This window comes from Hemitrygon akajei, chromosome 29 (genome assembly GCF_048418815.1).
Source record: "Hemitrygon akajei chromosome 29, sHemAka1.3, whole genome shotgun sequence".
In the NCBI taxonomy this organism is placed as follows: Eukaryota; Metazoa; Chordata; class Chondrichthyes; order Myliobatiformes; family Dasyatidae; genus Hemitrygon; species Hemitrygon akajei.
In genome coordinates, this window is record NC_133152.1 from 21,328,570 (window position 1) to 21,342,750 (window position 14,181).

At 41.2% G+C, this 14,181-nt stretch overlaps 1 protein-coding gene across 5 annotated transcripts in view; it reads left to right on the forward strand.

Annotated features, from left to right (window-relative positions):
• The first annotated feature begins 556 nt into the window (after nt 1–556).
• Nucleotides 557–14,181, forward strand: part of rimkla (ribosomal modification protein rimK-like family member A) — a 77,068-nt gene continuing 63,443 nt past the window's right edge. The window contains exons 1-3 of one of the 5 annotated variants that reach the window (XM_073031804.1): nt 557–646; nt 1,006–1,132; nt 2,080–2,451. In XM_073031804.1, the coding sequence (XP_072887905.1) occupies nt 2,289–2,451 (163 nt within the window). In that variant the 5' untranslated portion in view covers nt 557–646; nt 1,006–1,132; nt 2,080–2,288. The other 4 variants (XM_073031803.1, XM_073031805.1, XM_073031806.1 and 1 more) reach the window with 4 other exon arrangements.

A 14,181-nucleotide genomic window follows, 5' to 3' on the forward strand; every position in this document is an offset into this window, starting at 1 on the left:
TTACCCCATTACTTACATTCTCTATTACTTAAAATATGCCTGTTTTCTTACTTCTCCAAGTTATCCTGGACCTGAAACATGAACTGTGTACAGATGCCACCTAATTTCCAACATTCCTGTTTGCACTTAAAACTCTTATTTTAAGTTCCTCCTCCTTTTCTGTAACACCCTCCAGCCTTGCAACATCTCCTTTAATCAGTCTTGACAAAGAACCCCAAACGTTAACTGTTTTTCTTTACACTCTATCGATCTCCTGTATGCTTCTTAAAAAATTCAGTGTTCCTGGGGTCATCTGCTTCTGGACTGGCTTTGCACACATCTCCTATTCCGTATTTGCAATGATTTGTTCACTTGTCCTTGTTTTAATGTCTAGAATTTATACTTGACTCCTCTCCTGAAACACTTAAAGGTCCGAGATGAAAACAGAAAACGCAGGGGATCCTCAGCAGGTCGATATCCCTTCATCAGAACGCTTCTGGTTTTAAGTTTTTAAAAAGCTACCTTTTATTGTTACTGGTGCTAATATCGTTGCTTTATTAAAAAAAACTAAAGGCAATACTTGTTTCGATGGAAGGCCAGCTAGAACAATTTTTTTTTGAAGAGGAATTGAGTTCAATTTAACGATACCTCTGCATATCTCGCACAGGTAAGTGGCGATAATTACCCCGCGTTGCCATGTTTTAACGATCCAAATCGTATGAAACACAATGACACCAACCATCAGAACAATGTCACATTTAAAAATTTGATTTAAGGTTTCTATCGGGAGAATTCGCATGCAACAAAAATAACGTTTCTACAGTGTATGTATTTAATATGCGTATCGTAAATTGTCTGAGGCTACGTCGTTATTCTGGCATATTCTACCGAATACCACATCCTTTCGTGTATCTGGTTACAGCGAGTTCTGCCCGGTTCTCAGGACTAGACGCTACATTCACTGTCTCCATACCAAACACACGCAAAATCCCTACGATCGAGCAAGGACTATTTTTCTCGTTCCAGAGAAGCGCACACCCGAGACGTCCCCGCCCACAGAGGAAGCTGCAAACACGCGAATTGTCACCCAGACGTGTCAGCGCTGATCGGAAGCCAGCAGTGAGTTGCAGACCCAGTTTAATTTTTTAAGCAGGTAGATGCATCAAAATGCGCTGTTCTTTTTTGTCGAGATCGCTAGCGCACTAAGTGACGGGTAAGACGTCGACATTCCAGTACCCTGGGTACGCATACATAGTCGCCAGTGAATGGAGGAGGGGCGCACGCTCACGAAGTGCCCAGAAACGTGAGGGTCAGTTTCTCTTTAAAGTGGTGAGGTGTGGAGGGGGGAGAGAGAAGGAAATGAAGGGAGGCTTTGATTGACATGCGCACCCCCCCCCCCCCCGGGAGGGCGCGTGCGTGAATTCTCAGGTGCCTGCACCCGTTCACGCGTGGGAGAGCGGCCGGGCGGGGGGGGGGACACGAGCGCGAGCGCCCGGCGCGTGGGGGACGATTCTACATCGCGCTTTCCAGCCGGGGGGGTGGGGGGGTGTGGAAATTCCACAGGGATGCTGGGCGCCTGCGCACTGGACGGCTGCTTCGCCCGCTGACCCACTTTCCCGCCCCCTCCCCGGCCCGGCCCGGCCGCGCCGCGCTGTCGCGCCCCGCCTCCCTCCACGGGTCGCCCAACTCACAACAAAACCGGGGCTGGAGGGAGGCAGGAGCCCGGCGCGGTCCGCGGTAACCGAGCGACCGAGGAGGCACTCGCACCACCGGAGAGAGAAAGTCGCCTAAACATTGTCGAACAAAGGAAATAACCGTTATCCGTCCCATTAAAGGGCATCGAAGGAGGGAGGGGACGACCCTTCACTTGAGGCGGTTCGAAATTTTTCTCTTTAATGTAATTGAGGGGAGAGAGTGAATAGAAACCGTTTCCTTTACTCCACCCCCATCCCCATAACCTCCACCTTTCCCTCCCCCTCCCCCTCGTCAGTTACTGCGGGTCGGGACTGACACCTACTCCCGGTTTAACGATTGCGTGTTTTTTCCCCCCTCCTCTCTCTCTCTCTCTTTCCTCCTCCCTCCCATCCCTCACTTTCACAGGCTGTCTTTTTCGCCCTGGGCGACTGAGGAGGACCGGAGCCCGCGGGCGGAGAAGTGGCGCCCGCCCCTCCGTCGCTCCATCCCAGACCGTTGCCTCAGGCTGGCTCCGCTCCTCATCAATCACCGCCTCCCACTCCCCGAACACCGTCCTCTGTTAATCTTCCCCCCTCTTCGCTCGCTCTTGGGCTGACCGTTTTGTTGTGCGAGTCATGTCCGCCCGCGTCTGGTTCGTGACAGATCGCAGGATCCTGCAGGATTACCCTCAGCAGGAGATCGAACGCGCTCTCCGCCAAAAATGCGCCGAGGAGGAGGTAGAGTTTCGCATGGTCTTGATGGACGAGATAGTCATCACCATCGAGCAAGGAGCTTTGGGTATGTGAAATCCGTGTGTACCCATTCCAAAGTAATTGATCACTAGCGTTCTTATTGTACATTCTCCGAAATTTTTATCTTTATACTTTATCTGTATCCGCAGTACACACTACAGGCGCATTTCCCCATTTCAGTTCATTGCTTTCCAACCAGACTGACACCTTTTGGCGGATCAGCTTTCTCCTTTCTGTCATTGCTGGTCTCCTGTAATTTGCACAGTTCAAACCTGATTGAAGCAAAACCAGAAAGTGCTGAAAATTCCTGCCAGGCAGCAACTGGGGTGGAATAAAGAAAGATCATTAACATTCCAGGCTTGTGACTTTAGTCAAAACTGGAAAGATAATTACATTTAGGAGTCTTTAAAAATTGGATGAAAATAGGATGGAAGAAGAGATTAAATGATAAAGAGTAATAAAACATTGAAAATTAGCCCAATATTAGGCAAATAAAGAGTAAAAGAAGTGTGCCAAAAGTCAAGTTTGCCATTTTCATCCAAAATTGTTGAATTTAGCATTGAGCATGAGATGCTCAGAAGTATCTGATTAGAAGATGAGGTGCTGATTTTTTTTAATGCTTGCTTAATTAGACAAATGTTGGTGGTCCCTGGGAGTCAGGCATAAAGTATCAGTAGTGAATCAGAATCTTTAGGTTCCATTTAAAATAGCCTATGAAAAGTGGGTGTCCAATCTCCACTTAATCATCCTCAATATAGAGTCTGCATCATGACAACAGTAATTTGACCCGTAGTGCAATGCCCAGACTTTTCCACAGATCACTTCAACAGTTATGGGGGGGGGGGGGGGAACTACTTTCAGGGAGTAGGCAAGTTACAAAAATATATTGCCAAATAGGAAGACTTTTTTGCTTTGTGTGAATATTGAAACTTTTTTGAATCTCCATGTTTTATACTGTTATAAAGATAGTTTTTGTTCATTCCTGATGGTGCTAGCTATTTACCATATTACTCTAATAAAGCACATTGCTTCCTCTGTGACACAAAATCGGGATGGAACACCCTGAAATTTTTTTGTAAAATATCAAATCTGATGAAATTACTCCATGCTATTAAAATGATTGAAAAGACTTGCAGATAATGGATTTAGTGTTTTTATTTTACAGAAATGAATTTACACCTTTTTTCAAATAGTGAATGCATATGGTTCAAAATAGAAGTTAATACAACTATTAGGTGTAATGAGGTACAGATTTTGTGAACTATGTATCGTTATTATTTTGCATAATTTTACAAATATACAAATATTTAAATTTATGTCACTACAGGTTTCAATAAATGATAAAATGAGTTTGAATTTCTTAACAAACTAGTATTAAAATGGAAAGTTGATACACATATTGTATTTCACACACAGTGCAATCTTTACGGCCTTGACTGATGCAATGACAGTAATAGGACACCTGTTGTTAGTGAGGATTTTTTTGGGGCAGAAGTTGTACAGTTTGTACACTTTGCCACTTTTCATTCTGTCTGGATTGGCCAGATGATGTAAATATCAATATAATGTCCAAACTTTAATATTGTGCCATGTGAATAGAATTATGATACTAGGGTTGGTTCTTTTTTGGGGGAAAAATAACAGCTTTTAATGGTTCTGAAGGATCAAACTGAACATTATTTAAATGATCAAGTCCATCTTCCCTGTGCTCATGGGACAGAATATTGTGCAAGTCACAAGTAGATTGATCCAGACTGGGATCCCAGCCACCTTTCCATTGGATGGTTTCGGCAGAATCCTCTTTGGAGTTAATAAGCCTTGTGTGAACAGCAATTATGCATAAAATAGCTTCACATTAATCTAGTCAGAAACTACCAAGAATAAAGGAAATGTCATCTCGTAAAAGAGGGGGTACAAAACTTGCATGTCTGACTTCAAGAAGCAATCCTTAAAAAGGTACAACATTCAGTTTAACATTCTCCTGGCTCACTTCTTACCAAAACTTTCTGGGAGCCTATGCTTAATTGATGGCGAAATAGGTAGGGATAGTAACCTACATGACCCTTGAAGGGCAGAATGCAGATGAAGCAGCCTCTTTGTAAAGCCACTCAATAGGACTGTCTGAGCTGAGCTTTATTCATAATTCTTGATGCTTTTACTGATTTGAAATCTATCTGTTTTAAACGTAATGAGGAGTTCCAAGTATGCACAGATCGCTGAGCAGATTCACCAGGATCAATTTGTGCATTAAGATGGCAGTTAGGACAGGGGTATGCTTGTCCTGCAGGGAGAACTTATGACTGTGAGGACTACTCTTGTGGTAAGTGACTAGCTGTAGCTCCTAGTAACTGTGCTATGGAGCTAGAGCTTGATACGTTAATGATTATCCAGGATGTTGAGAACATCATGTGTAAGTGTTTCAGTGAGGTGGTTGTACCTGGCTGCAGGTAGTAGTCTTTCCACTAGGAAAGGCAGAAGGGGTAGACGGAGTGCAAGATTCTCCTGTGGCCATTGCCCTTAAACGTCAGGAGAAAGCAGCAGCCAGGACTGACTCTGAGGATTAACAGAGAAGGCTGAAGGCAGAAAGGACTATAGTGATATGAGACTTAATAGAGAGACCGACAGGAGATTCTCTGACTGCAAGAGGAGCTCTAGAATGGTGTATTACTCACCTGCAAGGATGCCTGAGTGATTGCAGAACATTTTTCACGAAACAGGAGAACAGCCTGTTTGTTCTCAGCCTGTTGTAATTTGTGTTACAAATTACATAGGTTGAAAAGGGATGAGGTCCTGTGGAGTGAATGTAACATGTTAAGAAAGAAGTTATAAAGCAAGATCTCAAGGATAGTAATAATCTCCTAGTGCTAAGTGTTTGTAAGGGTAGGAATATGAGGATATTGCAGATGAATGCACAGTTGAAAAGTTGGTGCAGGGGTCAGGGATTTAAATTTGTGGACCGTTGGGATCTCATCTGGGATAGAAATGACCTGTGCAAGAGGGATGTGATGCACTTGAACAGTATATTGGCAGGCAGATTTACTAGTGCTGCTAAGGATGGCTTAAACTAGATTGGTAGGTGGGTGGGATCCAAAGCAGAAGTGAGGCTGATGGAAGGCCAGAAATGAGAAAGAATTTAATGACAGTTAGATCAGTAGACATGCCAAGCAGTAACATGGCAGGGAGTGAGGAAAGACTCTGATAAAATTATTTATTTCAATGCAAGAAGCTTGACAACTAAGATGGATGAACTCAAGGCATGCATAGCTCTATTGGTCTGCCATATTATAACATTTACAGAAACATGGATAAAGTAGAGACTGGACTGGCAGCTAAATTTATGTGGATATGAGTCCTTTAGGTGGAGTATATTTAAAGAACAGGTTGATAGGTTCTTGATTAGTAAGAGTGTTAAAGGTAATGGGGGGAGAAAGTAGGAGAATGGGGTTGAGAAGGATAATAAATCAGCAATGAAGAAATGGTGGAGCAGACTCAATGGGTCAAATAGCTTAATTCTGCTCCTAGTCTTGCATTTTATAGTGGAATAGAGGAGGAAAAAAGAGAGGAGAGGGAGTTGCATTTCTGATTGAGAACATGATAGTCCAATATAAAATTACTGAGAGATCATCAAGTGGCTTTGTGTGGAGCTGAGAAGGGGGAGACCACCTTGTTAGGGTTGTACTAGAGGCCCCTAAATAGAGATGAGAATTAGAGGAACTCACAAGAATAACACGGTTGTCAGAGTAGGGGATTTTAACTTACTTGATTATAGACTGGGACTGCCATCATGTTAAGGGCTAAGTTGGGGTGAAATTTATTAAATGAGTTTGGGAAGTTTCCTCATACAAGACTTTGACGGCCCCATGTGGGAGAGGGTAAAATTTTACCTACTTTTGGGAAATGGGGCAGGACAGGTCACTGAGGTGTCAGTGGGAAGGGACTTTAAGACCAGTGTCCATAGTTTTATTAATTTTAAATTAGTTATGGAAAGTGACAGATCTGGTCCATAACTTAAAGGTCTAAATTTGGGCAAGGCAAATATTGACAATTAGGAGTTTCAAAAATTGATTGCAGTAAGTTGTTCTGAGGCAAAGGGGCATCTGGCATTGGGAGGCTTTTAAAAGTTAAGAGTTTGAGAATTGAAAATATGGATGTTTGTTAGTGCAAGGCAAGCCTGGCAGAAGTTGGGTACTTGATAACAAGTGATATTGAGGCTTTGATCAGTTAAGGAGGAGCCATGGGTCAGGTATAAGCAGCTGAAATCAAGTGAATTTCCTATAAATCAAGTATAGGGTTACAATATTCTTAAAGCATCAGACCACAAGACCCTACAGAGGATAGCAAAAACCACCAAGAGGATCATTGGGGTTTCCCTATCCCTATTTGAGACATTTACAAGGAGCCTGAAGCATTAAGGAACCCTGCCACCCATCCCACAATCTCTTTGACCCACAACTTCCAAGAAGGAAGTACAGGAGCATCAGGACTGGACTGCCAGACTGGTAACAGTTGTGAGACTAATGAAATATCCTGCCACCATTGAGGTCTTGTCACTAGGACACTGAGCTGTTTACTGTCACCTGTGCTATGCACAACCTGCACTTTGAATTAAATTTTATTAACTTATTTGTGGTACTATTTTCCTGTGTGATATGTTTTGTGGATGTACTTGGTCTGGAGAGTACAGTCAGATGACAAACTTGAACAAAATCAGAAAGGCTAAAGGGGGCATGATAAAGCTTTAACAGACAAAATTGAGAAATCAATTAGATTTTGTGTATAAAGATAAAAAGAGAGACTATGGAGACAATAGAGCCCCATCAAAGACCAAAGTGGACATCTTTGTTAGAATCACAGGAGATGGGCAAGGACTTTACTGTGGATAGGGACATAAGGACATAACTTGATGGTTAATGGAAGTCTTGGCTGGTAATCTGCATTAAAGTAGAGAAGGTGTTGGATGTCTTAAAACTTAAAGGTAGATAAATCTCCAAAGCCTGATTAGTTACTTCCAAAAACCCTGTGAAACTACAGTGCAAATTGTGGTAGCTCTAGTTGAATGTATCATCATTAGTGATGGGAGAAATGCTGGAAGACTTGGTTAATGTGCACAGACTTTTTCACAGGCTTGGGGAATTGATAGCTGGAGGACCTAGATTTAAGGTGAGAGGAACAAGATTTAATAGGAACCTCAGGCAACTTTTTCACCTAGACTGAGCAGTCATTATATGGACTGAGATACCAGAGAAAGTGGTTCCTGCCAGTTCATTAACAACAATTAAAAGGTACTTGGACAGGTACATGGATTGGAAAGGTTTAGAAGATATGGGCCCTTACCAGTGTTATCTTTCTGCTTCAGCCTCCATCCTGGTAAACTTAATAGCTTCTGAGTAGCAGCTGTGCTAATTCAGCTGTTAAAAACTGTACTTCCTTGTTACCTTTTTCTTCACTTTGATCCCCTTGCACGCATGTCTTCAAAACATCTTTCAGATCTGACCAGAAATTTTCCAAAATTTTCTTACCACAACTCACTGGCCTGTAATAACTCAGCTATCCTTGCTGCCCTTCTCCGATACATAAACAACATAATCTATTCTGCAGTTTTGTACCTCAATGAAGATGAAAAAAATCTTCATCAGGGTACCAGCTATCCCTTCCCTTGCTTCCTGTAGCTAGTATCCTGGGATAGATCTCAACCAACCCTGGGGGTTTGTCTACACTCATGCATTCATGACATTTGATACCTCCCTTTCTTAATACTGACTTGCTACCAACCATTAACATACACTTCTTTGAAATCACTATCATCTGTGCTTTTCTCCTTTGTGAATACTGATGAGAAATATTCACTTAGGACGTTGCCCATATTACCTGGCTCTACAAATAGATTATCCATTTGGTCTCTATTGGTACCCACATTTCCTGGTTATCCACTTGCTCCGAGTATACTTATAAATATCTTGGGATTTTCCTTTTTTTTGCCAAGGTTATTTCATGGTCCTGTTGGCCTGGGGTCAACAATCTCTAAATTTTCTTGAAAACTCCAGTTTGTCAGTTCTCATTTTACCTGTAAGTATCTGCTTCTAGTCTGTTTTTTGTCAGGTTCAGGTTTGGAGCATGCCTTAGGAGAATAGGTTGAGTGAACTTGACCTTTCTCCTTGGAGCAACAGAAGATGAGAGGTGACCTGTTAGGTGTTTAAGATGATGGGAGGCATTGATCGTGTGGATAGCCAGAGTCTTTTTCCCAGGGCTGAAATGGCTAACACGAAGGGGCATAGTTTTACGGTGCTTGGAAGTAGGTACAAAGGGAATGTCAGAGAAGTTTTTCCACACAGTAGTGGGTGTGTGGAATACACTGTTAGCAATGGTGGTAGAGGCAGAATCATAGTGTTTTTAAGAGATTCTTAGATAGGTACATGGAGCTTGAAAAAATAGAGGGCTATGTGGTAGGGAAATTCTAGGCAGTTTCTAGAGTAGGTTGCATGGTTGGCACAACATTATGGGCTGAAGTGCCTGTAATGTGCTTTAGATTTCTATGTTCTCCGTCCACCCTTGCGCTATTGAAATCATCCTTCCCAGCTACCACCCCTCACCAAACTTCAAGACCTTGACTTGTAGACCAATCTTATCACTTTTCATAACAGACTGGAAATCTGCAGAATTATTGTCACTGTTCCAAAGTTCTCCTTTGTTGACACTTCCAGTACCTGCCAGTTTCATTTCTTAAGGTAGTTGAGTACTGGCCCATCTCTATTTACAAGCTATCCAGCTTGTGCATACTCCAGCTTCCCCACAACAGGTTTCCAGTGACTTAAGACATTTCCTCCACGCCATTTCTTCAGTCATATAATCATCTGCTCTTTCTTGTTGAATGCAGTAGTATGAATGCCTGGTAGTTTTGGGAACTCTATAATAAAGCCAAATACCTGTTGCAAGTGTGAATGTATATTTGTGTTTGGTTGATACTTCAGATTCGTGTAGCAGCAAAACTTGTGTGCCTGCATTCTTTAAAGTAGGAGACAATCTATTTCAGAAGCTTTCCTTCAGGGATCTTTGCAGCCTCATGACATTTCACTTCTTACTGTGTATTTACAAAAATAAAGTATGACTCAACTGGTAAAAGTGAGGAACTTTCATATATGATAAAATGTAACTTTTGCATTCACGTGGAAAGGGCATTTGGCTAGACTGGATTATAAAAAAAAAGTTAGTAGAGTGATTTCCAGTTAATTGGGACCAGTACATTTTGGCCCAATTAAGCGGCTGCCCCAGTTAGTCAGAGTTTCATGGAAATAGTTAAAAAGGTGTTTTTAAAAAAAGACAAATGGAGTAACATTATGTATTTAACTGAAATACAGAACAAATTAGAACACTACCAATACTGCTATTATACTATAAAACTGTTCAGATTAAGCACCCCTTACCCAAAAATTCAAAAGCATTTGTAATTCTTTTGAGCACTGACATGACGTCACAAATGGAAAATTCTACAAGGCATTGGGAAGATTTCCAGGTGATGCACAAGTCTCTTGCACACCACAGACAGTTCTGAGAATTGACATTGCATGCCCTGAGTGTGACCCTGTTTTCAATGTAGCTAGGCCTTCATTCATTACTCACGGTGATTGCCATGTGTTATGTGCTTATTCTCTGCTCTGTGCTATGAAGGTGTTGAGCATGTCAAAAAGGCCTGCAGTTCTCCCCAAGGGTAATAGTGAAAAGGAAGAGGAAAAACTTTGGAAAAATTTGACAGTGGTGTAAGTGTGAAGCATCTGATAAGAGTATGCTGTTGGAGCGACCACCATCTACAACCTTAAGAAACGAGAAATTCTTAAAATGCTATGTTAAAAGTAATGAGGAGTTAATGAGAGCACTGCATAAAGTGAAAAATGAAGATCTTATTGTGTATTGAAAGAGTGGATTTGTCAGTGTCAGAGTGAATGTATGCTGCTTAATGGTAAGCTGATCATGAAACAAGCACAAATCTATCATAACAAACTGAAGATTGAAGTTAATTGTGACTGCAGCAGACTAGTTGCAGAAATTTAAGAAAAGGCATGGCATTAAATTTTCAAGGATTTGTGATGATAAAGTGCTGATCACAAAGCTGCAGAGAAATTAAAGGGCTATGGTGATGTACATTCATAACAGAACAAGAAATCATATCAGTTTATAAAATCAAAGAAAGATTGCTTTGACGAAATCCCTTGTTAATGAGGCAGACGACACTGGAAGAAGCATTTTAAAAAGTTGTCCAGCACAATGCCTCATCCCAAGAGCATTCGCTTCCAGATCCTTCAACTGCTTCTGATGTTCCATCTCACAATGTCAATGATGGTGTACCTTCTCCCTTATGTTTCTCAGTCCTGATGTTCTAGTGTTTGGTGCTGCATTTAGGGTATATGTACATGCTTCAGGGTGTATGTATAAGATGTGTGTATACACACATACGTATACGAAACACTTGCAGCCCCAAACCTTTTGGATAAGGCTTGCTCAACCTGTATTAGTTCCTAAGTTATTGATGGAGTTCATGCAGTGTACGCTGCCATGTTCTTTTGACTATAAATGAACAAAATGAGCTCAGACACCTGGTGTAGATAAGGGACTGGTTTCATACAAAGCTTTCAACAATTGCATCCTCCAAATCTTCATTTTCAATGTAACATTAAAGATGATTCTCAATAGCTCGATTCTTCATAATTTCTTAATTGCTGAAGTATGAAATAGTTTGATTTTCACTCCCGGCAGTTTCTGGCATCTCCAAGCCTTAATGTTTGAAACCGCAGTGAGTAAAACAATTCTGATATTTCTCACCAACTATCAGTGACAAAAATCACTTCTTTGAACAAACACAAGCACGATGGTGTAGTGGCTAATAGCCACACAAGTGCACACGAAAGACAGTAGTTAGAAACAGTTTAACAACATTCTCCTGTCCACATAAACTAAAGGAATTCCAGCCATTTTTCATGATCAGTTTTTATTCTTTAAGAGCTGTTCCAAATAAGTGGTTGCCTCGATTAACTGATGGCCCAATTAACTGGAATCCACTATTTCCTGAAGAAAAATGCGAATGTAGAAAATGTTCATTTCTGAAACAAAATAGCATTATGTAAGGCATATATGTCAAACTCAAGGCCAGCGGGCCAAATCCGGCCCGCGGTGGAATTATCTTTGGCCCACGAGATAATATCTAATTACTATTAAAGCTGGCCCCAGTAATCGAAGCGCCTATGGCGTATGATATGGCTAATGCTGAGTTTATTCAGGTGCCAGGTTTTCAGGGTTTTTAGAGTTTATTCGGCAGTCTTGCTCGGCAGTCTTCTTCATAAGAAACGGAATTTGTAAAGTGAAACACTTTGTAGTTATAGCAGAGACTGAGACACATGAGAGTAGGCTGAAAAAACAGAGGCAACGAAAGCTGCGTTCGCACGTGTCCGACTGATCTGGCCCGCATGAAGCTGCATTTTGCTCAATCCGGCCCGTGACCTAAAATGAGTTTGACACCCCTGATGTAAGGGATTAATGAGCAATGTTTTGAACTGGCTGCAACAAATAAACTTTATTTCAGTACGTAGTTTCTGAAATAGGGCAAGGAAATTACTAACATTGTATTAATACTGGAAAAAACATACTGTAAGAATTTCCAGGTCACTAATCTTCATGGCAATACAGTGCTTTGAAATGAAAGCAGGTGGATTGAATATGTGGAACAGCAGATGCATTGGAAGTTTGTTAGCAATCAAAAGGTTCTAATTGTATATTATACTGACCTCAAATCTGAGTTCAGTCATGAAATGATGTTTCACTGGAGAAGGCAATTTGATCTGAGCGAAGGGCGCTGAGTAGGCTACGGTCAATTATGGAAAACCCTGAACATCCTCTACATAGCACCATCCAGAGACAGAGAAGCAGTTTCAGCGACAGGTTACTGTCGATGCAATGCTCCTCAGACAGGATGAAGAGGTCAATACTCCCCAATGCCATTAGGCTTTACAATTCAACTGCCAGGACTTAAGAACTTTTTTTTAAAGCTATTATTAATGCTTTTTGAGTTAGTGATTTAGATGCATATCATATTATTACTGAGTTAAGTATTGTATGTAATGAGTTTTTGCTACAACAAGTGTATGGGACATTGGAAAAAAATGTTGAATTTCCCCATGGGGATGAATAAAGTATCTATCTATCTATCTATCTATCTATCTATTTTTACCTGTGCTGGATCATTGAAGGAACCACATAGTTGATCCTGTTTCCCAATTATCTCATTTTTTTCCCCCACTGTCAAGTGCTTTGAAACACTCGAGTGGAAATCTTGTCATGACTGTCAGTATTTCAAAGTTTTTATTGAATTGTGTTTTGACAATGTAGTTGAATCTACTTTTGTTACCCTTTGAGGCAATGAATTCCAGGTCATTACCTAGTGTATAAAACATTTTCCCACGTGTTGCCACTGGTTCTTTGCCGACCATCTTTAATTCTGTGTCAACTGATTATTAAGACTCCTGTCATTGGAAGCTTGCTTCCTGCCTATTTAGACAGACCTATTACTTGCTATACTCCCATAGAAATAGAAGTACAGAATACAAACTCCAGTAAGTTGTGCTAAACCAGTGAACATTATTCCCTAAAAAGCATGCAAAATTAAAAGGAATAGGTTTGTATCAATAGATTAAGTTTCATAATTAAATGGATAGACTGGGGAAACTAGGGTTGTTCTCTTTGGAGACTAGCAAGATCTGTGTGTGTTTTTTGTTGTAAAGATTATCTAGATTAAGTAAAATAATCTGTTTGCCATAGTTAAAAGGTGATAACCAGAGAGCACAAAATTAATATGATAGGCAAAAAAATGACCAAAGGGAACATTCACAAACTACTTGGGCAGTTGGTGCTTAGGATTTGGACTGATTAAATAATTTATTTTAATGCAATTATTACTAACATGGAATTGACCCCTGGAAGGTGCAGAGGAATGTTCCCTTTGCAGCTGAATCATTGATTTCCTCACTGGCAGAGCCTAGTTAGAACAGATTGGCAAAAATATCTCCACACTCTCTCTCTGCACAGGTACAGCATAGGGCTGTGTGAACCCAGCTTTATTCACTTTATTCTTAGCATTGTGCAATTAAGTACAGCTCCAATGTTGTATTTGTTTGCTGATAACATAAAAGTAGGATTGAAAGTCTGGTTGAGTACTGCCACAACCTCCACCCAAAGTCAGCTAAACCAAAGGAAGACCAAGCTGTAGGTCCAAGCACCAGTCCAAATTAGAGAAACTTGGGTGAAGAGGGTTAGTGGTTTTAAATACCTTGGCATCAAGATATCAGTTCAAGCTTATTGTCATTCAACATGTACAGCTAAACAAAACGTTTCTCTGGGACCAAGGTGCAAAACAACTGTGCATGTATCAAATACGGCATATAAAACAATATTAATGTTAACCCAATAATATTAACAGGTAATATTCTGTACATGTAAAAGTAGATAAAGTGCATATATGACATATAGTTAAATATACAACATGTAAATATGTGACTGTGCTGTCATAATGTGTACTGGGTGGCAGCAGGGTGTTCCGCAATCTCTCACCCTGGGGGGGGGGAAGCTGTTACCAGCAGAACTGTCCTTGTTCTTGTACTGCAGTGCTTCCTTCCTGACAGTAGGAGGTCGAAGAAATTGTGGGATGGATGGGTGTGGTCCTTCACAATGCTGAGGGCTCTGCAAACTCTGCACTTCTGGTATGTGTCCTGTATGGGGGTGGTGAGAGAGACCC